Source organism: Sander lucioperca, chromosome 3, assembly GCF_008315115.2.
Source record: "Sander lucioperca isolate FBNREF2018 chromosome 3, SLUC_FBN_1.2, whole genome shotgun sequence".
Classification (NCBI taxonomy): Eukaryota; Metazoa; Chordata; class Actinopteri; order Perciformes; family Percidae; genus Sander; species Sander lucioperca.
In genome coordinates, this window is record NC_050175.1 from 34,643,242 (window position 1) to 34,669,134 (window position 25,893).

Below are 25,893 nucleotides of genomic sequence, written 5' to 3' on the forward strand. Positions count from 1 at the left end.
TATAGGGCAATTGTGCACCTTTTTTACGTTCACAAATGTACTTGTTTTGCCATTGACAGGCTCAGATAATTTTAAGTGTCTGACAACATTAAGGAAAAGGATTTTTACGGAGGTCAACCTTTCTGTTAAAGAGTAAGATCCTTTTTTCAAACATAAAAACATCGGCGAAAGACAGAGAGAAAGAGAGAGATTTGTGCAAGCCAATCGGTACATTGTTGATCCAGGGATCTCGAGTTTTGAAGACAGGCAAGAGTGACATTCTCTCCCCCCCCCATCAGGGGGTCAAAGAGGGGGGGGCGGGTTGGACGGATCACGGGAATGGGGGTGTTTTTTATTATTAGTGTTTTTGTTATTAATAATAGCTCAGACTTGCAGAAGAAAAGATTTTACACATGGGCACTGACAATTCAACCAAATACAAAGTATTTATTCCCTTTCCGCATGGTGACTAATGCGGGGGGTCTGGGGGTCCTCCCCCTCTCACAATTAAGAATATGGGAGTTATCTCAACTCTGATATTACTGGTCACAATCATCTTATCTGGAGTTAAAATAGTGAGCTGGAGATTACAAGAAACCTTTAAGATCTCTATAAAAGGCATGATGAGCCCTCTGTTGCTCCTCGGTCCATTTAAAGCTAGCTGTGTAAGTACTGAAATATCTCATTCCCTCAACTAAAAAGTTCAATTCATAAGCAATAAAATGTACTCTTGCTAAAATAAAGGGCTTTACTGCCTTGTTTGGTCTTGTATGACCAGTTAGTGTGTGGTGGCTAATATTAGCAAATATATACTGCAAACTTTTGAGTTATTGTCACACTATTTGTCAGTATTGTCCATTATATTACGTGTGGCTATTGTTAGAAAAGTTGGCTGCTCTTTATTAAATGAAGTGCTGGATTACCCAACATTATTTAGAAATTAGCTTTTTTCTGTTTTCTTTCTTGTATTTTATTGGGGGAAAATAATATATCCTTGCTTGTACCAGCAAGATGGATCAGTGTTCAAACACTGTGAACTGTGTATGGGGAAATATCTGCAGTTACTGTTGGTATGTGTGATAAGTGAAATAACATTATCTTCAATTAACATTCAACCAGTCTAATTGCAAAATCTTAAATAATCCTCTGGTTGTTCACAGCTGTTAGAGCAGCTGTCAGAAGTGGTCCTCTCTAACAGACATTTAGCAGGCTGCACGTCCAGACCTTCCCAACACGCTCAGCTTCCCAGGCCCTGTCCACACGAACACAGGTATTTTCAAAACTGTAGCTTTTTCTATACGGTTAGGCTGTTCGTCAACACGCAAACGCAGTATCATGTCACTGAATCCGAACCTTTTTGAAAACTCCTGCCAGGGTGAAAACAGAGTTTTCAGAATGCAATACTCCACAAGTCACTGCTTATGACTACACTCCCACGACACAGAACTCGCCGCCATCGTCACTGGTTTTGGACGAGACCCGGTCAGACGGTCAGACCTCTACGGGAACTTCAGGCTTCTGATTGGCCAACATGGCTTAATGGTTAGGGTTATATTGCCACCTGTTGGTTTGGCATGCTCTTGACAGCACTTGATAACATGTTTTTATGTTTTCATGTGGACGGAGGTTTTTTTAAACCTTGCTTGTGTGGACGATTTTTATTTTTTTAATCGAAGGAGGAAAAACTCAGTTTATAAAAATACCCGTGTACGTGTGGACTAGGCCTCAGTCTGTTTTCTGCTGTTGTCTCCCACCCGCACCCTCTGATTTGTTCTGTTCAACACACGTGGGCGGCACACAGCTTTAACTGCCCCCATACCATTTACATTGCAGATAAGCAGACAGATAAATGTAGTTTCTATTCTGGAAGAGCAATGAGATACTGGTCCAGATATATTGCAGTGAGGGTGTGACCTTCACTGCTCCCAGTGATACAGGTTTTAAACAGGTTTCACTTCTGACCTACTAAGCGCACACACAAACAAACACACACACAATACATTTGGGCCTATGTAAAAGTTTTCAAACCAGTTTGATATCAAGCCAAACTGGGTGTCTGCGCCATTGGGTGACTTGACTCAACCGCTCCTGAGTGAGACTGATGGGAGAGCCCATAATTGACAGTGTAGCAACTCCAGATCACTTGGTGACGCTAATGCAACTCTCAGCCATGACTTCTTTTCTTCAGTGAAACTCATCTTTTTCAGCTTACCTCTTTTGTCCGCTTACAATCCGAAAAGGTTTCCATATCTGCGGCCAGTGTTGGGGAAGTTACTTTTAAAAAGTAGTGTTTGCTCGTTATTTGTTACTTCTTAAAAAAGTAATCTGTTACTTTACTTAGTTACCCCTTATGGAAAGTTACTTTTTACTTTACTTGTTACTTTTACGTTACTTTTAAGTGACTGAAGACAGAGACTGAAGTTAATTATACAAAAACTATCTTTGACCATAAAGCCAGTCTATGGTTTATCAGTGAAGTGTCTGAACGACACTGCAGACTGGATTCGCTACTCATAGAGTGACAGAGTGATAGTCACAGGAAATCCTTGCATGTCCATGCAAGTCAACAGCGGTCCGCTGCATGTATGAGGCCATCTTCACCACATCCATCTGTGAGGTTGTCAGCTTTGTGTCTGCCTGGCTCAGAGCGCCATCCAGCAAAAAGCCACGAAGCATAAAACGCTCTCAAAAGTTAGCTTTGGCTGTTTCTCGCTTGCCATGATAACTCTGCTACCAGCCGCTGTCACGTCCCGTGTGGAGCTTGTGAGCGCGCAGCTGAGAAGGTAGTGTTGCTGTCAAATGTCCCTGGGAAAAGTAACGTTGCGCCGAATTAAAAAATGAGCTATGTTTCGTTACCAAATTTTCAGTAGTAGTAGTTACACTACTTTTTACCCGAAAAAGTATACACTACTGTAACGCGTTACTTTGCGTTACACCCAACACTGTCTGCGGCGCAGTTTTAGTTTTTTCTTTTTGGACCAATAACTCTGCCATATATTGTCTCATCACCCCAAAAACACAACATTTTTAGTTAACAAACGCGTGCCGTTCCCCGTCCCATCGCTATTGAAACGTAATGTCCTTCATAGCTGCGCTCAGCTCGGTAGTAAATTGCTGTCAGACACTAGCGGCTTAGTTGATTAGTTTTATTTATAAACACACATAATATAATGTTAATCATTCTTAACAAACATAACCCCCTGGAACCACCTTGGCCCCTTTGCCTGGAAGAACTAAACATGTTCTAACATTCACAATATTTGTATGTTTGTACCACTATGAAGAGTATGTGTATTTCAATTTGTGGGGTAAATTTGGATTGGTTTGTATATTGAATTTATGGAAAAACTTTACTAATTTTCAACCAAGACACTATTTTCCCATGTTTATGTGTCTAAGTGTCTAATGGGAGCAACATATTTTGAAATTGTCAGTACTAAGCAAGAGCACTTCAGCCTTAAAACAGGCTGCAATGTAACCCTATAGGGCAAAAGCGCACCATCAATGTACAACCACTAAAAGGGCTTGTTTTTCCACTGACAGCCTCAGATTGTTATTATATGTGTCAGACTACATTATGAGAAGATTGAGAAGGTGACTGTGTGACTGTGTATGAAACTATGGATATTTATAGTGTGGAATGCGAGTGGGGAGTTCCAGGGAGTTTGTTGTTTCAGAATGCAGGAAGCATAGCTTTGTGTTGTCTAAAAGACTTTTAATTGTGCATTTCTGAATTGTGCCTACCAAATATTGAGCTACACTGCATGCAGTTTTGTGGACAATAAATAACATCTATCTAGCCTGAAGAGCTAAAACAATTAGCTGGTTAATCAATTAGTTGATCAACAGAAAATGTATCCACAACCATTTTGATGGCAGGTTTATTGTTTAAATCCTTTGTAACAGTCTCTGGCATAGCTTCTAAAATGTGAACATTTCCTGTGTTTTTACTCTTCTTGATATTAAACTCAATATTTTGGACTGTCTGGCAAATTGAGACATTTAAAAATTTCACCTAGGGCTTTGAAAAAGTTGTGATAGTCAATTTTCACTATTTTATGACATTTTATAGACCAAAACAATCAGCAGGTTAATTGATTATGAAAGTACCCAAGCTGCAGCTTTATTCTACTTATATGATGACTATATGATGATGCAGAAATATTAATTATTACATGTGTGTTGCCAGGTCATTCCCAAATGTGAAGTAGAAACAGGACATTTGATGCAGATGTTCTGAAACTGCTTTAGGATTAAATGTTGATGAAAATCGATTTATTCACAGGAACATTTAAACTGTCCTAATGAATACAATGACAGAAGCCAATGAGTGTGCACTCTCTGTGTGCATGGGATTCAGCTCTCCTGTTCACTTTGAAAAAGGTAAGTAACCCTAACATTTAAGGAAAATCCCCACCTAATGTGTTTAGTGTCTTGGACAAACCTGAGAGACTGTGCTGAAAAACCAACAGTGTTAATACGATTTTGGTTCTTTCTGTTTGATATGAATTAGTGTAAGTGGTTGGGGTATAACATAAAGAAAAACAGTAGAAAATAAAAAGCCTAGGCCTGTGGAGTTTTCAAGCAGTCTGAATTTGCTGTTTGATATTGATTTATTACTGTTAGATAATAAACAGTTTTCAGTATTAAGAGAGACAACTTCATTTTTCCAGAGAAATACATCCATATACATTAAAACAGTTTTTTTTATATGTTTAAGCACACTTTATAACATATCAGAATATGTTTTGTAGTAAAAGTATAAGTAAAAGTATGTAAGAAGTATGTAAGAAGTAGATCTGTTGGCTAATACAGTAAATACTTAGGTCCAATATAATGAACTACCTACGTTTGCATTGATGTCCGTGTAGGCTCCGTAGTTTATATCAACACTTGCTAATGCAAAATGAAAGTTAATGTGGAGAACCAGTGTTTACCTCGACAGTCTTGAAGAACATGTTGGAAGTTGTTCCAGTATGGATGTGTCGTTCGGTTAGAGAAAAGTATCCTTCATCCAACAAGAAAAGTCTTCCCTGCTGCTGCTCTGTCCGACCGTATGACTCGTCACTCCATCATTAAAGTCAACCAACCACAAATCAACATTTAACATGTAGCCTACATCTCACATTATAGATCCATGTCAACTCTTCGATATCTGTGCTACTCGCTTCACTTCCGCATATCTACAGGTGACTGCTGCTGAGTGCGCGCGTGTACAGGTAAAGGTGTGCCGTTTCACCTTAAGCCGCTGACGTCACCTGGAGCCAAAACGTGACAATAAAAAGACTATGGATGAACTGTACATTCTGTGGGAATCAAAGAGAAACTCTTTTGCATTTATTTTGGTTATGCCCTCATACTAAATTACTTTGGAGTAAACTGTCTCGATACTTAGCTGATCTTATTTACCCTAAATTCTCCTTGTGCTGGAAAATGTACTTTTTGGTTTCATTAACTTTGACAACAAATCTCACCTCTCAATTTTATTTAATCAACCTGATTTTAATTTTGACCAAATTCCAAAACAAAATAACTTCATAGAGCTGTCCATTCACATTAAACACTATATATCTACTATATCCTGTTACAGTAATAAGAAGGCTGTTAGAACACACACTATTCAAATGCTTTATGTAAATAGAGTTGTTTTCTTTCCTTTTATTTGTTTTGTTTTTGTATCTCCCCAGGCGTACTTGACCTGTTTGTATTGTATACACTATGACTATGGATGAAATCAACAAGGAAAAGCCTGGGAAGCCTGTCCACGCCCCCCCGAGGGTAGACTGCGACAGTGCGGATTGATATACTGTATGTTTAGAGAGCGGCACTGCGCTTGATGTCTGTTTACAGAGACAGCGGACTTTTTCCTTATTCCATTTCTTCATTATTGTCTGGTTTGTGCCTTCGTGAGGAAAACGTGAGTAGGCTATTGTTCATGTGGAGTATGTTATGTAACACATTGTAAGACAAATATATGTTTAACTAGGCTATTTAGATCGTAGTTATTGTAGGACTTATCATGAAAGCTTTATTTTTCTTTCTCCGCGGCACGCTGTTAACAGTATAATCATCGCCGTTAATATGTTATAACGTTGGTTAATATCACTCAAGTTAACTTTTACAATAATAGTATATAGCCTATATATAATTTAGGAAGTTGTTGTGGATGGAATCTCCGTTTCTGTGCTCTGTAATGAGACAATATAGGGGAGGGTCTCTGTCTCCCTGCGGACACTTGAAGTGTGCTGATGTCGATTCCAAATGACATCTGAGCAACAGGGATGAAAGAGCTGGATTTAGCATTGACATATATAGAATGTACCAACAGATCCCGTTGCTCTGGACGGAGACCAGTGAAGGATATTAGAAGATTCCGGTAATGGCTGAGCGTTACTTCCCCCCCCCCCAATTCATTTATTGAAAGCATTTGCAAACAACACATACAAGTACACATACACACAACTACAAAATAAATACATAAGCAATTCATATCCCAGGGAGTCTGCAAAGTCCAGCAAGGCTAATCAACAAGCAGTCCAATTCATAGCATCACTTAAAAGTTAGAGTTCCAATATCATTCAGTCCCATGATGTCACAAGTGTTGACTATATCTGCACAGTCTTCAGAGCTTTACAGTTCTTTGAATATCTTATAGAGTCCAAATATTCAATGACTTCATTTTCAAACACAGGAAATAAAGGTTTAGAGCCCCTGAACTTACATATATGGATGTGATATTTAGCGAGTAGAAATAAAAGATTAATTATGAAATATTTTCCTTCCTTATCCATCTTAAGCTCAACCACACCAAAGAAAACATCCTTAAAACAAAAAGAGAAATCCGTAATGAAATTGGTTTGGATAAATTCAAGGACATTTGACCAGAATTTTTCTGTGTAGGGACATTTCCAAAATAAATGGGAAATATCTTCATCTGACCTTTTACAGAAAGAGCATTCAGATTCAATATCTGGTTTATACCGCTTAAGCACACACTTTGCTGGGTAGAATCTGTGAATTAATTTAAACGTAACTTTTCTCACTTTATTAGTAAGCATATATTTGAAAGGCAAAGACCAAACGTTTTTCCAAGGGACATTCTCTATTAAACTGTTCCAATATGGGATTATATAAGGAATAGTAACAATATATTTTTGGTATAAAGTCCTAATTGTTTTATTTTTGGATGAGGCTATTTGCACCTCTGGTACAATAAGCAGTGTATGCTATTCGTACCCTGGTGCAATTAGAAGATCTATTCGTACCCTGGTGCAATTAGAAGATCTATTCGTACCCTGGTGCAATTAGAAATGAATGCTATTCGTACCTCACCGGTGCACACAGCAATGTGTTCTATTAATACGGTTTCAAAAGAGTGCGTTTTCAGGCAGTGCGTTTACTGGATACGTGTGGACGAGGGGCCCAAACAATGCTAAAAATGTGCGTTTGCACAAAAAAGCGTCTCCATGTGGATGGCCCCTCAGGCTATGTTTAGATGGAAACGATCTGAAGAGAAAACGCAAAAGTGGCGTTACGTTCTCACTTTTTATTCCGCGTTTAGACGAGAGCTGTGGGGGGGAAGTCTGCGTGCATATGGTGACGCAAAAGTGTGTGAAATTCGATGTAGTATGCACGCCAGGCGGCTAGGTGGCACTGCCACACAACACCACCAAGGCCGCGCGCCTACGTAGAATCTTCCTTCTACTTCTCTCCTTAGTAGCGCAAAACCAAAACATGTCGAAGCGAACAACAAAAGCTTGTCTGGAAAGACGAGGAGGTGGAGTTGCATGTTTGTCTGATGATGACCGGCACAGTCGACCGTGATAAGCCACAGCACAGCGCCCATGGGAGCACTATCAATATCCTGAGCCTCGCAGCCCTTCAGTGGCAGCAGCCAGCGGGCAGAGGAGGCTGAAGCAGACCCTCCTCTGCCCGCTGGCACTCGCTTTCTCTCTTTTTCTTCATCCGCAACGTTGTAGCCTACTCTGGCTCAAATGAATAGCCTACATATGGTCATCGAACTATAACAACCTTATCCACATTGTCAAAATCATTTAAATATTGAGCCATTACATTGAAAATCTTTTAGATAACAGGAGCCTATAATTTCTGTAGCCTACTCCGTAACAACAGACTACCTGGACGCCTTTTTCTCGTCTTTCTCCACACCGCTGTCTTCAGGCTTTTGCGTTTTTACCCTTTAGACGGTAACGCGACGGTGGAGCATTTTTAAGATTTCCACTCTGGAGGGTGGTTTCACTTTTTTGCGTTTTTAAGCCCCAAAAACGCCGTCGTCGTATAAACGAAAGGTACATCCGATAAAATATTTTTTCGTTTTCACCCGCGAGCGTCATTGTGTAAACAGGGCCTCAGTATAGCCTAATTGTAGACTCTTAAATTTTTAGCTTGAATTGATTTATTTAATGAAAGTATGCTAAATTAATTACTGTGTATGTCATTAGCAATGGCCAATGTTATGTAAAAAAGATACACAAAACAATTTATTTCAACAATTAGTTTTTATCAGGCTTTGCCACAAAGGTAAAATGTGCATTCCATGCAAACAACATCACAGTCTCCTAGAGCTCATCCACTGTGCATAGTGGCATGACTACAGTGACCTTTCTTTGGTCTTGCTCATCCAAGATTGTCTGGTGGAATGCAGACAGAGGTACCACTGTACAGTTTTCTAAGAGAAGTCTTTCTGCTGACACCAAAACACTGTGCTTCACAACTCTATCGCAGGGGGAATCTGGGAGGCATTTCTCAGGAAGATGGTTGTGTCATTAGCCAGTTGACTAAGGATGATACTTCTTTCAGCCAATGTTATCCCTTCCAAGGCGCTGTTAAAGATATGTAGAGCTAAGAGTTGAGAGGCGATCAAAAACAAGTATGGGGAGATTGGGTACCCTTGTTTGATTCCACGTGACACTCTGAATCTAGGGCAAGTACCAAATTTCAATTTAACTGCACTACTCCCAGTTTCCTGACAGTTCTGCAAAAGCCATCTCCAAATCCAAATTTTTTTAAGCGTTTGGAGGATAAAACTATGTTCAAGCAAATCAAATGCCTTATAAAAATCAAGGAACAGAATGAAGCTGTTGTCAGTGATAAGATAATTATAATCTAATAAATCCAGCACTAATCTAATGTTATTTGCAATATGTCATTTCCTCATGAACCCAGATTGTGATTCATCTATAATAGAGTCTTAACGCTTCTTTAAGTCTATTAACTAATGCAAAAAGTTTGTAATCGTTATTTAAGAGAGTGATAGGACGCCAATTCTCAAGACAGTTTCTGTCCTCGTCTGGTTTCGGAATCAATGTGATGACACCCTGTGTCATAGTTGTTGGAAGAGCTTCTTTCTCTAAGCTCTCTGAGAAAACTTTTACCAGAAAGGGAGTTAGTAATTCATCAATAATTCATCACTTATACCATCACACCCTGGGCTCCTGTTGTTTTTAAGATTTTTAAGCGCCGTCAAAACCTCCTCTTGTGCAATGCTATCATCACAATAGTCTGTCTTCTGGGGATATAATTCTACAATGGCTAATGAGTCCATAAATGATTTAGTTGTTACCTCGCAGTAATTAGATGTGTATAGATTGTTACAGAAATTATAGCAGTGGATGGCTTACTCTCTTGGATCTTTAATAATTTTTCCCTCCACTTTAATTTGATCTACAGTAGCCAGGACAAATCGCTACTCTTTTCAAGTCTAAAGAAGTAGGCTGAGTTTTGTTCACTCTTTTCCATCCATCGTTTTCTTGACCTTATATAGGCTCCCTTAGCTTTTGATTCATAAATGTCATCTAATTTATTTTGTAATTGCGTATATTCACATCTTTCCTCATTAGATAGAGACTCTTGTTGAGAAAGAAACGCTAGCTTCTCAATAACCTCGTCTTCAACTGCTCGTCTGTTCTTGGCCAAATCACCACCAAACCTCCTGAGAAACTTTCCCAACTCATATTTTAGAAGCTCCCAATTTGTCACATAAGCTGACTTATATATAAGCTTGACTCTTCGTTTGACCTGATCATGTTCAAGGAGGGAGCTATTAAGTTTCCAAAATGAGGCTTTTGGGCCAGAGGACTGATCCGAGGACAGTTATTGAGAGGTAAATCGCTTTGTGATCGGTCAATGGAGTGTTACTGATATTGACTGAAATGTGGTTCCTCGTTAAACATCTGGAAACTAACCAGTAGTCAATTCTGGATTGTCTTGAACAGTCCTTATTGGACCAGGTATACTGTCTGTCATTTGGAAACTGTTCTCTCCAAACATCGACCAGGTCAAATTATCCATGAGACAATTTAACAGAGTTAGGAGACCCTGACCTCCTTGGTGGCCATCTGTCTAACATATTATTCATCGCTATATTAAAATCTCCTCCCACAATTAAAGAGGCGTATGGGTATTTGTTCAACCAGTGTGATATTTTATCCTCTATGGTATCAAGAAGCATGTTATTCTCCACAGAGGAGTTATATCCATATATGTTTTTTAATGACTATTGTATGATTATTTTTGGTAATTACCATTATGAGAAAGTGCCCTGAAGAGTCTAAGTCGGTATTTTGAATATTTCCATTAAAATTGTACCTAAAGATTCCTACACCAGCAAAGTGTTCTGATCCATGTGCTAACCAGATGTTGTCTCCCCACTGTGACCTCCAAAAATTACAATCATTGGCGGTTGAGTGACATTCTTGAAAAAAGCAAAATTCTGTTTTATTTTTCTTTGCAAGCAGAAACAGAGCCTTGCGTTTCACACTATTTTTAAGACAAAATACATAGAACAATATCAGGTATAACCTGAAAAACTGGAAAAATACACAATATTCTCCCTAAACACTTAGTTAGAAAGTTGTTATAAACTCTGCAATAGAAAAAACAAACCCCTAGCAAAAGACCACAGGCATGTAGGTAAATTCTGTATAAATATTTTGAGAAATCTACCCATAAATAAAGCTATGTCCTTTGAGGAAAACATTTAGAGACATTTTTTCTCCAAGTAGGCTATACAAGAGCTGTTAACTTTACAATTAACAGATTTTTGAAGTATAGCTACAAGAGCCATATGTAACTTTAATGAATTAATAATGTATTACCTGGCATATTTTTTTTTACACAAAAAAGGAAGTAACATTTAATTCTGTCTTTTTAACTTGTGTTTTTTATCTGTACCCTTCATTTTTCTGTTCTACCCACCTTTTCTGATGTCCTAATCATAAAATGATATTCAGCATTGAGAGCATTACATCTAAACTTGAAAACAAAACAGCCTATATATCCATCTACAGATGACCCATATTCACGTCATCGAATCAGTGGAGTGTTGCTACCATTCATACAAGTAGGTTCTAGCAACTTTACAACAGAGGTATTGTGTGAATTATTCACACTAGCAAAAGTAGAAAATAAATACGTAGATAACCTTGGGTGAGTTTGTAAAGACAGTAGGTAAACCCTTTAAAAATACTTTTTATTTTGTTTGTGAATTAGACCCTTTTATTTTATTTTTTTGATTATTATTATTATTATTATTTATTTTTTTGTAAATCTGATTTTTGTTTTGGTTTATTGTTTACAGTAGGACTTGGCTAGAATTTTCTTTTTTTTTTGTTGGTATTCCTGAGATGAATAATCCACCCAGAGGTAGAGCAGATAACTAAAATTAAAGTCATGACCACTATAAATTTGTTATCCAAGCCTGCTCTTACCTTAGTTAAGACTCACATGTGCAAGCCTAAGCGTATAGAGCAGCTCAGAGGTCTCGCTTACATGTCATTCACTGTGACCCTTTTACCATCAATATGTGCGAAATGTCCTCTCAAGCCCGCTTTCTTCCCCTCCTTCCTTGCCTGTTCGACCAGCGGCCACAATTTGTTCCTGGCATCCTTGGCATCTTGAGTCAGGTCTTCGAAGATTTTGATTTTCCTTTCCTTGAGTATGGTCGATGTTCTGGCATCCTTCCAAATCTTGTCCCTGTGGGTTCGTGATAGAAATGCACGATGATACGGCGGTTGGAACGTGCCTCTCTTGAGCGGGGTCCCAGTCTGTGAGCGATGTCCACGGAAAAGGCCAGTTGGTCTGCGATGTCTGGTGAGACCTGGCTGAGTAGGTCCACCATATATTTTTTTTTACATTTTCTCCTGCTTGTTCCTTGACTCCAGTGACACGTAGATTCCACCTCCTCTTGTAATTAAGTTAAAGTTCATGGCACCTGTCACACAGTTTTCTTTCTCCAGGAATCTTTCTCTAGGGTTTCAACTTTGTCTGTTGCTTCTTTTATTTGTTTCCCCATACATTCCATAGCGTCAGTGACACTTTTTATTGAGCAAGTATTATCTTTACAGTTTTTCTTGATTGCTTTGACTTGCTTAAAGAAACTGGGATCCACTCGGTTTTCATCATCACGGTCTCAGCAGAGCAGAAGACACCTCTTGCAAATGTGTTAACCCTTTCTCATTGGATTGACACATTTTCCCCACCCTTTTGCAGAACAGTTAACACGGATGTCATTCAAGCAGTCCAAACTCCATTGTTTTAGCTATGGTAACCAACCAGAAACCATTTGTTCCTAACTATTAGAAACTACCTCCATCAGTATGAAATCACTGAAGCACCTGTTTGACACTCCTTCACACAAATCTTCAACTAGCAGTCAGTCTGCAGGGTTAGGTCATGTGGCCCCATCATCAAGACAGAAGAGACTGAGTATCAATAGTGGCTATTTCTTATACTCTACAGTAATAGATGTTTATACTTTACTGTAATAGATTTTATTTTTATTTTCTTAATTTCTTATACTCTAATAAAAATCATTTTGGTTTACATGTATTATATGTAATATTTACAGTATTTCAGTTTTCAGCCACAGTTTGAAAATAAGAATCAATGGAATCAATAAAATTTGCATCAAAGCATTTCTGATTCTGGATCCAAATCTTTGCAAGAAGGCAAATTTGACAACAAATGTCACTGGCATGAAAGCTGCGTACAGTAATTGGCTACAGTGACAAGCAATGGTGCACTGATTCCCACTGAGTGCTGTATTTTATATTTTGTTGTCCACTGTGTAATGGTTGATTGGAAGAGCTCATACACTTGTTTACAAGTTGTGTTGTTTGAAGGCAAAATTTTCTTTTGTTGCATATTTTTAATGTTTTGGCACGGTTAGAGCCTTTTGCAAACAAAATGTGTCATTTTGACCATCAGTGCCACTGTTTCGGCCTGTGTGTTAACTGTTTTGAAAATGTGGAGTTTGAGTTGACTGCTGTGTCAAAGCAATCAAGAAAAACTGTAACTGACGACTCCAACTGACTGCAACCTCCTCAGTGACTCTTCTTGCATCTTTTCAACCCTCTTCATTACTGTTAGCAGAACAGAATTGGGCACAGACTGACCTTCATTGTCATCAATTGTTTTACTTCTCTTGGCGGCTCGCGGCTTCGGCGCATTTGGCAGCGGTAGCGCCGAGTCTCCTGCTCCGGCAAAGTTACCTCCATCTCGCCTTCTTCGACCTGCGTAGCCTTCTTGGCGTATGAGTGCATTATGCTGCTAATATCTTCCTCTTTGTCCATTTTTCAAGACGGTCAACCAAGGGCAACTGGCTGAATAGAAGAAGTAACAGTCCGTTCCGTTTGTAAGGTTAGCTAGCCGTTGGATTGTCAGAAAGTGGTTTGCGTTAGCCACTAACAGTGCATGAAAAGTGGGATTTTCGTCCCCCGTAAACGCCCGTAAATCCCCCGAATTTTCAGCAGTTAACGTAACGTAAGTTGAACGATTGCTCATTACCACCAAATGCTCCTTTTTATTTCTGTTTTTAAATTCTCCAATCCAACACAAAACCCTTGTATGCCCCATACTGACTTTTTCCAACATATTGTATGTAATTATGTGATCTACTCAATCACAATCCGTTTCTGTTATCATTACTGGGTGTGGGGCTCCTCATTTGATGTTTGCTATGGCTTTTTTGCCGTCCACCATTGTGATAGTTATTTTTCCCTCTATTTGGGGACATTCTTTATTATTCCTGTTATCCTGACGTCATCCCTACCTGCATAATCCAAGCTAGCACTTACTTTTTTCTTTTCCCAGCATGTCCTATCAAAAGTACCCAGCCTCCGGCCACTGATGGCTGCCTGGCACCCTCTCATACCATTTTTCATGCAGCTTAAAATTTGCTTTTTTATTATTAACTCCACTGGGGCTGCTGTGCTGTTGTTTGTTTGAAATTGTTCCGTGTTTAGCTCCCATATTCGCAACTTTTGGGTGCTTTTACTTCTAGTTTGAGCTGTGCTGCTTTTCCCTTACAACTCAATTATTTTCATAATACCAGGCTTCAACTTTTCCTGTTCCTGACTATCCTGATCCCTTTTTCTTTTCCTTTCTTTTTCCTTGTTTTCACTAGTCCTGGGCTGTCAGTGATACGCGCTCGTGGGCCCTAAGGCCTTTGTTTCGTTTTTACTTTATCAATTCGTCCTGACAGGTGTTATGACTCTAAACGGTTGCGCTATATTACCCACAATTAGTGCTCTATTTCCTTTTGTTTTTAATCCAATAATCTACTGATTAAATAAAGTTCACAATTGCTCAGCTGTGCATTCTTATCACCGCTCAACTTTTCATATTTTTCCAAAATAGAATGTGTTCAAAAAATGCTGTGTGTGTGTGTGTGTGTGTGTGTGTGTGTGGGGCTCCTCCTTTGTGTGTGTGTGTGTGTGTGTGTGTGTGTGTGTGTGTGTGTGTGTGTAGAGAGAGACAGTGAGAGAAAGATGTGTGTGTGTGTGTGTGTGTGTGTGTGAGAGTGGGTGTGAGAGAAGGATGTGTGTGTGCGTGTGTGTGTGTGTGTGTGAGAGTGGGTGTTTGTTTGTGTGTGTGTGTGTGTGTGTGTGTGTGTGTGTGTGCGGGAGAGAGAGAGAGAGAGTGTGAGAGAGCAGTAGTTCAAATGTGCTTATTATTTGGATCGTCTCTTCACGGACGGATCCAAACTTACAGAAATAGAGGAATACTGCCTGCTGCTATCTTATGACCACAACAGAAATATACAGTACAGCAAAATCCCCCCCCCCCATGGCCGTGAACTTTTAATTTACACTTTCCTTTGCCCTCTTACCTAGCGCCTAGCATCCGCGTGCTTCCACGGCTGTGAACTTTAAATTTATATTCTCCTTTGGCCTCTTGCCTCGCGCCTACCATCCGCGCACTGTAACTTTAGCTCATTGAGTTTTCCTTAGATCTATGAGCATTCGTACCAGACAATCGTAAATTCTAACTCCTCTGTTGCGAGTGATTTCTGTCTCTACCAGCGTTTTTTCATTTACAACGTCCTCTGGTTTGCAGCTATTTCAACGACTGTCTATCCCTGACGATGAAGGCTTTCCTTTTGGCCTCCTATCTGTCTGACTAGCTTTTTATTTATTTTTTTGTTCTGACTTTCTCTTGGCAAAGAAGTCTCCCTGCAGTGGTAGTGGAGTGACCGTGCGGTCGCCAGCTTGCTAATTCAACGCACTCAACATGTCTTCATCCTACACTGGTTACAGAAAATTAGCTAAACAAAATTGTCACTCATCTGGCATTAGCAATGTGCTTTGTTACAATGTGGCATGTGGAAATAGAATTTCCCTAAAATAAATAAATGTGGAAATAAATGAAAGTGCAATGAATACACATATATGTACTCTTAATTTCTTTTAATAGATGGCTTAACTTAAAAAATGGAGGAGACAAAATGCTGAATTATATGCGGTGGCTTTGTCGAGCAGTGACTCACAGCAAGAACAGCCTTCTTTTACTGCTGGAGCTGGCCTGAGTGCAACCAGCAACAGCATTCAGACAGAAGATGTGGATGATGCAGGGGTTACAGAAATTGAGAATATTGCATTTGACCAGGATTGCCAGCAGTGTGACAGCTACAGTGAAATTGATGGTACAGAAAGTGGTTCCTTGTCCGACGAATCAAGTGATCTACCGAGCGATTTGGGTAAATGGGCTGTTACAAATAAAGCAACGCACACATCTGTTGACAAGCTACTCTGTGTTGCGAAAACATGGACATCAGCTCCCTAAAGATGCGAGAACACTATTAGTAACTCCTCGCCAAGTCGAAACGCGTGAAATATGTGGTGGCCAATATTTTTACTTTGGTCTGGAATCTGGCATTTTAAAAAGTAGTGCAGTGCCCGTTGAAAATGTGTCTGTTTGGAACGGGCCGATTGCTTGGCCTGTGGTATTGCTGCTTGTAGAATTCATCAAAACCAAATTGTACCCCAAAATTACTTACAGAAGGACCCCAAACCACTTCATATGCAACTCCTTTAGCCTCATGGACTCATGGCAGTGTGCTACCCACCCGGCCCGTTATGAGAGCTAATCAGCACATATCTGCGTTCATCAACCACCAGAACCGGACTGTGTGTGTGTGTGTGTGCACACAGAGAGAGAGAGAGAGAGAGAGAGAGAGAGAGAGAGAGAGAGAGAGAGAGAGACACAGTGTTGTTGTATGATCTTTAATGAATTTAGCATTTCAGCAGAGGTGTTAATTACCATACAGGTTTAGTGGCTTGACCGTTAACGGTGAAGTAGGGGATTTGATTCGCGGGGGTATTTTGGCGACGGTAATGTTATTAGTTAGCAGTATACTTAATTAACCCGGGGTGAGTCTGATGAAAAGTGCTGTGTCTGGCCGGTTCAGCTCTGAGATTTTCTCGCATTGCACAGCGCTACGAAGGAATAATCTCCGAGATTACTTTATATTCTGCCCCTGGTTAGAAGTGGTGAATGTAGGCTACAGTTCACAGCAACTTAATTCTATCTAGTGTCTGGCTTTTGTTTGATATTTAGCGTTAGCAAATGGGTTTTTGTTGAGTTTCCTCTTACAACCGTTGTTGTAAAGCGTTCTGCATGTGGTGTCTGCGTGTGGCGTGCAGGTACCTTCCCACTAAACACGCCCCCAAACAAGGACAACGATGTGACTCAAAAACAGTTTGTGGTAGCCTGTCTATTAGTGGCATCACTCTCTGTCTGCCACTTGTTGTCTGTAGCTGGTTGTGCTTTGCATGTGTGGGATTCTGAAACGTACTTAAATTCGGGAATTGTCGTTTATTCAAAGTCAAAGACAGTCCAAAGTAAAAATGGTTGCACTCCCCGGGTTCCTTTACCTCTTCCAAAACCGGCCTATATTTTTACCTAAAGTATTCTTCAAGCAACTAGATTCAATTATCTTACCATTTGTCTGGGGATTTAAAGTTCACCGTATTTCTAAAAATCATATAACTAAGCCCAAATCTGTACTGCTTCTATCCCACCATGGCTTACCATTGAACAGGATATTTCTAAAAGCTGTCTACCTGCTCTTCTCTTCTCATCAACCAAACCTCTCTCAACCCTATCAGGTAATAACCTCATGGTAAAAATCTCTCTTTTGGAGTTTCCTATATCTGCGTCCACGTTGTCAACATAAGACCTGTGGCGTTATGCTCCTTTTGTACCATAATTGTACTGAATGAAATGTTAAAGCCCATGTTGCAGGGTTTATTTTCTAATGAATTTGTGCAATTTGCTTGTTGGTAATAAACATTTAAACTGTTACCCAACAACATCAAATACAATGGATATCACAAAATGGAATAAAATACGAAAAAGTAGTACTATTTTACAGCGGTTTGCAATGAGTCTCTTTTCCCCCACAATGCATTGCATTACGTCACGTTGGGGAGACGACAGACGAAAGCCCCGTCTCTGTTCACTGTCTATGGGCTCGGTCTGTGCCACTAGTGTTGCAAAATATGGCTTTTGGTCTCGACCGAGTCCATGTGTCTTTATTATGTGTATAATAATATTGGAGGGAAAGTGAAACACAGCTCGGACGGGGATGCTGTTCGGCTTTTCACAAGTTTAGACAGCTAGCTCTAGGAATAGAATGCTCATTTGTCAGCATTACGCACACTGCCAGTGCTGGTGCATTTTCACCACCAGGTAGAGTCAGAGCATAGTAGAGGACTCTTTTATTCTGACCTGGTACCTTACAACAAACCAGCGTTGCCAACTCTTTTCCAATGAAAGTCGCTAGCACCAGCTCCAAAAGTCGCTAGAAGTCGCTAGTGATGTCATACGCTCATTTGCATATTTTTGACGTCATTACGCAATCATTTGTATAAAGCTTAGTGGTTGTGTCAGCAAGGTAGATAGAAAGAAATAGAACTCTTTAGCCAAATAATCACAAATTCAATGCAGGAATTTATTTTACCTTATAATTATTACTTAGGTAGCCTATCTTTGAAGTAAAAAAAATGAAATTCTACAAAGGGAGGGAAAAAGATCGATAAAAAATTCTCAAAGAAAGCTGGCTTGCCCAGGTCCAGGCCAGCTCTGCGGAGCCTTTCTCCCTTCTAACTACCTGCACACTGTGCGCAGTGCTGCTGCACATGAGGAGAGAGGGGAGAGGCTGCTCCTCAAGTCACAGAACAGAAGACTGTTTTGGCGGCTACAGGAGAGAAATACCTTGCGTGCTCGCTGGACAATACTTATGAGTTTTCTACAGAAAGTCACCAGATTTGTCGCTAGTCGCTTTTTTGAAAAAAAGTCGCTAAGGGGGTTTGAAAAATCGCTAAATCTAGCGACAAAGTCGCTAAGTTGGCAACACTGCAACAAACACTCCTTGTGGCATCAATGTGTAATGTCAGAGGGGCCTTTTCTTAAAGGGATACTTCACCGATTTAGCATTAAACTTTGTATCAGCAGAAACACGGTAGTATTTTAGAATGACCGTGCTTCCCTCCCTCATGTCCCCCTGAGAGAAGAGATCTCTGTAGCTATTGTGGGTCTGGAAAAAAAATCTTCCGATGACGTAAAACAACGATTTTTGCGTCATCGGAAGATTTTTGCCCAGAGGCAAAGGACTACAGCCAGTACTAGGAGCTACTTCCGCATAGCCTATAGGGGGTTGGACTGTCGGCTTTTTCCGGAGATTGCCGAGGCAAAAACGAGTGTCAGTCATCTTGAATCCTCGCTTAGCGTCTCAGCAGAAACTGTTAGATAGATAGATTTATTAATCCCGAAGGAAATTTTAGAACAGTTATGTGCATTCAAACTACGCGAGCTTTGCCCGCCGGCTATCGAGACCAGCGGTGTTGCTTGATGCATCTGGCCGGTAAAGGGTCATCATCAGCGGGGAACGTTGAACGAATGTGTCGGTGGAAAGCTAACGCTAGCCGGCCACCTGTTCCATCAATCCTGCTTGCAAGTGTCCGCTCATTAGACAACAAACTGGAATACATCCAACTTCAACGAAACTCCCAACGCGAGTTCAGAGACTGCTGTGTTTTTGTGGAAATATTGCTGTACCGGACTATCCAGCCTGCTGCTGTCGCCAGGTAAGACTAGTCAAGGTGGGCTGTGTTAACATGGACTGCCTGTTGCAGAAATGGGGTGCTTGTATCCAACAAACTGCTAACTGCTGGTGGAGTGAGGTGACTGTAAAATGCCGACCATTCTACATCCCACGCAAATTTAAAGCTGTGTTTTTACTCTGTGTTTATACCACAGCCCACCAAGCGCCAATGCTAGTAGCTATGTGTTAGCTTAACTTTACGGAGCATATAATGTGTGTGCACTTTATGTGTGTTCACACTGTTTCGTATGTCGTTTTTATATAAGGTCGTTTTTATATATTTTAAATGTGTAACACCACTTGAGCCCCGGTGAAACGTTGTTTCGTGTATATGGTTGAAATGACAATAAAGCACACTTGTTGAGTTGATCTTCTCACTGTCTGTCTGTAACAAGGGGGTAAGCTTCGCTTCAGAGCTTGAATCTCCTATGGCGCCATTTTGATGCTACAAAGCGATCACCCCCCGTTAGCATTCCATTGACTGCCATTCATTTTGGCGTCACTTTGACAGCGAATAACTTTACATCTGAAGCGTTTAAAGACTTTATTTGTCCATTGTTTATTTCTAAAGAAACACGACAATGTATAAAAGGCTCCATTACCTCGTACCTCACGTTATGGCTCCGTAGCAGACATTTTTGTAAAAATAGGCTAACGATTGTGTCATAACCACGCGACTTACTGTCGCATAGTAGAGGAATTACCGTATAGTACAGGAGAAGCTCGCAGGCAGTTTAGACTTACATTAGCTGTTTAAGTTTAATTACTAATGTTAACTAGCATTTTAGTTAGCAATAATTAGCCTGTGTCCACGTTATCTCCTTACATATACCTACACTCTCTGTCTCTGCAAGATTGGGAATGATTGAGATTTCTCTTGGCACAGCTACCAGAAGACTTCCAACTTTCAGACAGGTTGCTCATGTCACATTTACGTCGTTTCTCTCAGTTGGAGGCTGCGCAGTAACGCTCAGCGCTCACCGGAAAAGTGCTTCTAAAGGCCTTCACTGGTCTCCGTCCAGAGCAACGGGATCTGTTGGTCCATTCTTATATACAGTCTATGGTCTGTAAGGGTAGGCGTGATTTGGGAGTAGATGCTAAAGCAGCGAAGCAAGTGCATTCTGAGATTTGGTGTCTTTCATCCACATGAGCCAAAAACACATTTTCTGGCTTTTCTCAGCCTAGAAGCCACCAATTTCAAAAATAATTTACATTTCTACTACATAAGTGACCCAATTTAAAGATATATTCATCTTTCCAATGGTGAAATATCCCTTTAAGAATGTTAACTCCGTTCTCCGTGTACATATGGATTGCAAATGGATCGACTTGGAAATGTTGAATGTATCCCGGCATCTTATGAAATCTGACATCGCTTTCTTTCATGATGTTTTGTGTGAGATACATTTCCATAAACATATCATCATGTAATTTCTTTCCTTTGCTTAACTCTGATTTGATAGTTTTGAAGACATTTCTGTTGAGACACCTGGTGATATTTCCTGCCATCATTTCTGCCAAACGGATTTTTCTCAGTCTTCTGTAGTAGAGTTGGCTTACTCCTTTATGTACAGCCCAGGGATTAAAGTGAAAAAAAATCTTTTGACTGAACTTTTTTTTCAGGCCGAGTCATAAGCTGTTCACATCTACCTATACAGATAGCACCCCTTTTGCGAGCGCGCCCTATTGGTTTTTAATGTACAACAGGATGCAAAAAGCAAAGTAAATGGAGTATTGCGAGTGTACTCTTTTCCTGATGAACAAAACAATACTGTATTTCAGTACCATCCCACGACTAACCATTGCTGTTCTTTTCTATTGCAGCAATCATATCGTAGAAAGGCTTTACCTTACACTCTATTTAATTACGTCAGGCCAAAAATGTTTAAAGGGAGTTTTTTTTATTGTTAATATGCAATTCAACACCAAGTCAAATCTATAAAATCAAGTTTGCAAGACTTCACTGTTTTTATTCAAGGGCTACTAATAATGAAACATATATAACTTTTCAGTGAAAGGTTTTTTATTATTTAAATTCAAACTAGATACTCTAGATAAGATAATATATAATGTAATATAATGTAAATGCCAATTGTTTCAGTGATTGTTTCATCCCGGTCTGTTTATGCGTCTAAAGGCTGCTGCAGTGGGAATAAAGAGTTGGGCTCCGGGTTTTTTTTTCTCACTCTGGTGATCGGCACATCTGGGTGATACCGTCAAATTAAATTAGCATATTGGCTGCGTTTCAAACATACCCTACCAAAGGTGGAGCACCGCCAACACCGCCATCATCTTATACACAACCCTCTCTCTGTTGCTAGCTGATCAGGAACCGGCAGACGGGTCTTCCAGCTCCCCCATTTCATTAGCGCTAGACTGACTTGCCTGCCGATCTGCTAGTTGTGCTCACCTCAGCCACATTGCTCTCAGCCTTTTCCGCCAGCTGGTCCGCGTCTCTGGCCCGCATCTCTGGCCAGACCTTCAGACACTTGCCCATTCTAACCGACGAGCTAACGTTAGCTTGTTAGTAGCACAGTGCGAGACGTTTTGTTTTCTTTCCTGACAACTGATTGATTTGCGCCTGAGTTTGGATGTTTAGGGCCAGAGCTTTCTCACCATGTCCACGGATTTAAGATAAAACACCATGTTGCGCCGTTATTACTGTTATAGTCTAGCTACATCCATGTGTTGCGCACCCCGCACTCACAATCGATCATACCCCAAAAAGTTCAACAAATTGGCCTACGTTATCAGCTGTCTCGATTGTGTCCAACACAGTCTCACGGCAGTTCGTGTAAATGTCACGTTATATGTGTTCACGGAGACGTTTTTCTCGTTTTTTACGTGTAAATGTCACGTTATTTTCTCGGGGAAAGGACGCCGGTAGGCGGCTGAAAAGGATGCTCCAGGCGAGGCGGCCCGCTGGGGACGCGCCACAATAATGGGATGGCGGAGGTTGGGTTTAGGAAAAACCTTACGGGGAAAGGGCGCCTTACACGCCGGGAGACGCGCCACAGTAACACACGGGACAAAGTGCCACACGCAGGGACGCTATCCCCGGGAAACAAAGCGCCACACGCGGGAAGCGATCCCCGCTCGCCCGGGTGAAAGTCCTGTGTTGTTTGACCCATCCACCACCCCGACCAATCTCCCTACGCGGATTTTCGGCTTCTTATATTACTCCCTACCATTTTCGTGCTGTGGCCACGAAATATGCTTCCCATTGAAATACATTACTTCACATTTTCGTGTTGTCCACCACGTAAAAACCCGACAAAAACGTCTCCGTGAACACATATTAGCCCTCCAGACGTGTGTTTTTTAACCCTTGTGTTGTGATACAGACAAACCCCCCCCCATAATTTTTTTCTCATCGATCTGCATCAATCTCAGATGGCATTTCTTAAATCAAATTGATGGAAATCCGTCATAGCAATGGAGAACTATAATCCCTGACAGCCCTTGCTATTTTCCCTCTTCTTGTATTGTTTGCTGTCCTGAATTTTCTTTTACTTATTTTGTGTTTTATTTGCTCAATCTGTTGAACTGTTATCCTCACTGCACTGCCTTTTGCTGGCTCCTTTTTCCTTTTAAATACATATCTTGCATTGCATGAGGGAAATGTACATCTTGCCGTTACCTTTAAATATGGGCTGTTTTTTTTCCTGCTGTGAGGACATTTCACATGCTGGCTTCTGAAAGATAGAGTACAGCAGGGATTCTTCTTTTGAAAACTATTATACAACAGGTGGGTCCATGGACAACACGTGGGTCCATGGTTGCCTTAATTTGCAACCACACAGTGGAACAATTCTGCTCCACTGCATTTTATTCACCGAAATGGTGAATTTTTTCGCTGTCACTGGCAACCTCCTTCACTCAGGCTTTCCTTCGTCTTCATCATTCCTGGTCAAGTCTTCAGAAGATTGTCTGTCTCCTTCAGCATCACTCAGAAATGATGCATGTCCATCATCTTCATCATTCCTGGTCAAGTCTTCAGAAGACAAGTCTGTCTTCTTCTTCAAATGATGAATTGTCTTCATTCACCAAATCTCTTAGGATTATTTTTCCAAATAACCCACAGCCAATGACAGTTGATTTTAAGGTCTTCACCAAAAATGGCTGTAAACAATTCTGACCATATGTCAGATGAGTAGCCTATATCCCTTTCTGTAATGTTCACATCCTTCATTGACCTTACTACTGCCTCAATTCTACCAACCACTGTCCATAAATCTTTTCTTGTGCCCCCCATCTCATTCCAATTGCCTGCCTCTTAACCTAAAGAAGGGGACACTGGGAAATATAGAATAATTTGTCAAAAAAGGTGAGAATAAACTCTTATGCCTGTGTTACATAGTTACAGATTACAAGTTACAGATTAAATGACTTGAACCATTATAATGGCTGATTAATTACCTATGTTATGTCCTGCATTCCCTTTTCAATTCAATTCAATTCAATTTTTTCTTTTATTCCCTTCCATTAGCTGTATACATATTGAAATGAATTGATTTGGTTAAATATTCAAGGTGTTTACGTTATCTTGTTCTTTACTGACAGGATGGGTCAGTTACATTTGTTCCTGTTTTGAAGGATTAACACAATACTAGATACAGTACGAGTGATATTTCTGTTGAAATAATTACAGTATTTGAGCTAAACAATAATATATATATATTGTTTCAAATGTGTGTTACTTGTCACTGATAACTGATATTGAACTGTAGTGTATAATATCTGTAAGATCTAGAGATAGGTGTGTGTGTGTGTGTGTGTGTGTGTGTGTGTGTGTGTGTGTGTGTGTGTGTGTGTGCGTGTGTGTGTGTGTGCGTGTGCGTGTGCGTGTGGAGGGGGGGGTTGTAATGTTGTGTGAGTGTGTGGTAATCATGTTGGTTTCTAGGTTGACATGGTTTAATGCCCGCGGGCACCAGGTAGCCCCCAAGGACCACATGAGTAGCCCTCAGGCCTGTTCTAAAAATGAAAATTGAATATTGACATTATCTGTTTCCCACCTTGTTAAGTCATTGTTGATAATTATTGTGAGAAATCATTAATGTGATCAGTGTCTTCACATAGATGACTTCATTAATCATTAACAATCATATATAACTAAAGGCAAACTGAGCAAATTTGTTATTTCAGAAGAGTGTATCAAACTGGTAGCCCTTCATATGACTCAGTACCCATGAAGTAGCTCTCAGTTTCAAAAAGGTTGGTGACCCCTGGTTTAATGGATAAATATTGGTAGACAGATAGTTTAATGAATGTTAGTAGACAAATAGTTGAATGGATATGTATAGGTAGATTGTTTGATGGATTAATGAATGGTTTGAAGTGGATGAATAAGAGATTGGTATGCACTGTGATAAATTTGAAAAAAATATATAGGCCAACGATTTATTTACAAATGTCAAATATAAAATTACATTCAGATCATTTCTGTTTCATTTGAATGATAGTTGAAATGTTTAAACTATCATTAACTTTTTTATTATCTGAGTGTTGTATATGAATATTTCACAATATCTTGCAAATATGTCAGGAAATAAACTGTGGGCTATGGCAGATAGTTTGTTTTATTAATAATAATAATAATAATAATAATAATAATAATAATAATAATAAAAAACATATAAGGGAGCAACACACTCAGATCACATTCAGATACACAAACTGTCCAAAGGAGGAGATAAAAATAGGCAACTTTCAAAACTGATCCTAAAATATTCTGACCCTCCCTCTGGTAGTAGTGACTAGCCTACTTACAGCCTACACATGCCCTATTAGCCCTAGCATAGGCTACTAGTCGTCACTAAACAGGCTACCATAATAACCAACTAGAGAAAAAACCCTGCACGTGATGGCGTCGTGGTCAACAGGGGTCATAGCAAGTCCGACACATGAAAATCTAATTTTGCTATCTGCCACATCACCTTTAAAAACAAAATTTGCAGTTGTGTTTGTAAAAATGCCTCTGCACTGAATTGGATAGACCTACAACCAATCAGAGCAACGGAACTCAACTTAACAGTCAACTAGAGTTGAGCCGATACTTGGCTGAAACGAGTATCCGGTACGGATAAAGCACTTTTGTCGAGTACATGTATTATACGAGTAATATGAGTCAATATCTGTGCTCGGATTGAATAAAAATCCTCATTGGGTAGCTGACTGTGTCTGCGTTCTGTGATAGGCTAGTCGTCACAGCGCCCCTCCCCTAAACGTGGGGTTTGTTCAGACGTGGTGCTTGGTAGAATGCGACTCACGTTGCGTCTCTGCCTGTCTGAGATTTTTTTTCTTTTTTAAACCGTCAGCTGGCTCTAAACAGATCTGAAAAACAGCGTCGGACTATTTGATCCATAGAACACAGTCCCCCCCGCCCCCCTCTCTCTCTCTTTCTTTCTCTCTCTGTCTCTCTCTTACTCACTCACACACACTCACACACACACACATACCTGGTGTGGAAATAAAAATAAAAAATCACACTGATCATAAAAAAATTAAAA

At 40.1% G+C, this 25,893-nt stretch overlaps 1 protein-coding gene across 3 annotated transcripts in view; it reads right to left on the reverse strand.

The window, feature by feature from the left end:
• Positions 1 to 5,185, reverse strand: part of LOC116045188 (anoctamin-9-like) — a 35,920-nt gene extending 30,735 nt beyond the window's left edge. For all 3 annotated transcript variants that reach the window (XM_031292708.2, XM_031292709.2, XM_031292707.2), the window contains exon 1: positions 4,917 to 5,185. In XM_031292708.2, the coding sequence (XP_031148568.1) occupies positions 4,917 to 4,937 (21 nt within the window). In that variant the 5' untranslated portion in view covers positions 4,938 to 5,185. The remainder of the gene's footprint in view (positions 1 to 4,916) is intronic.
• Positions 5,186 to 25,893: the final 20,708 nt, after the last annotated feature.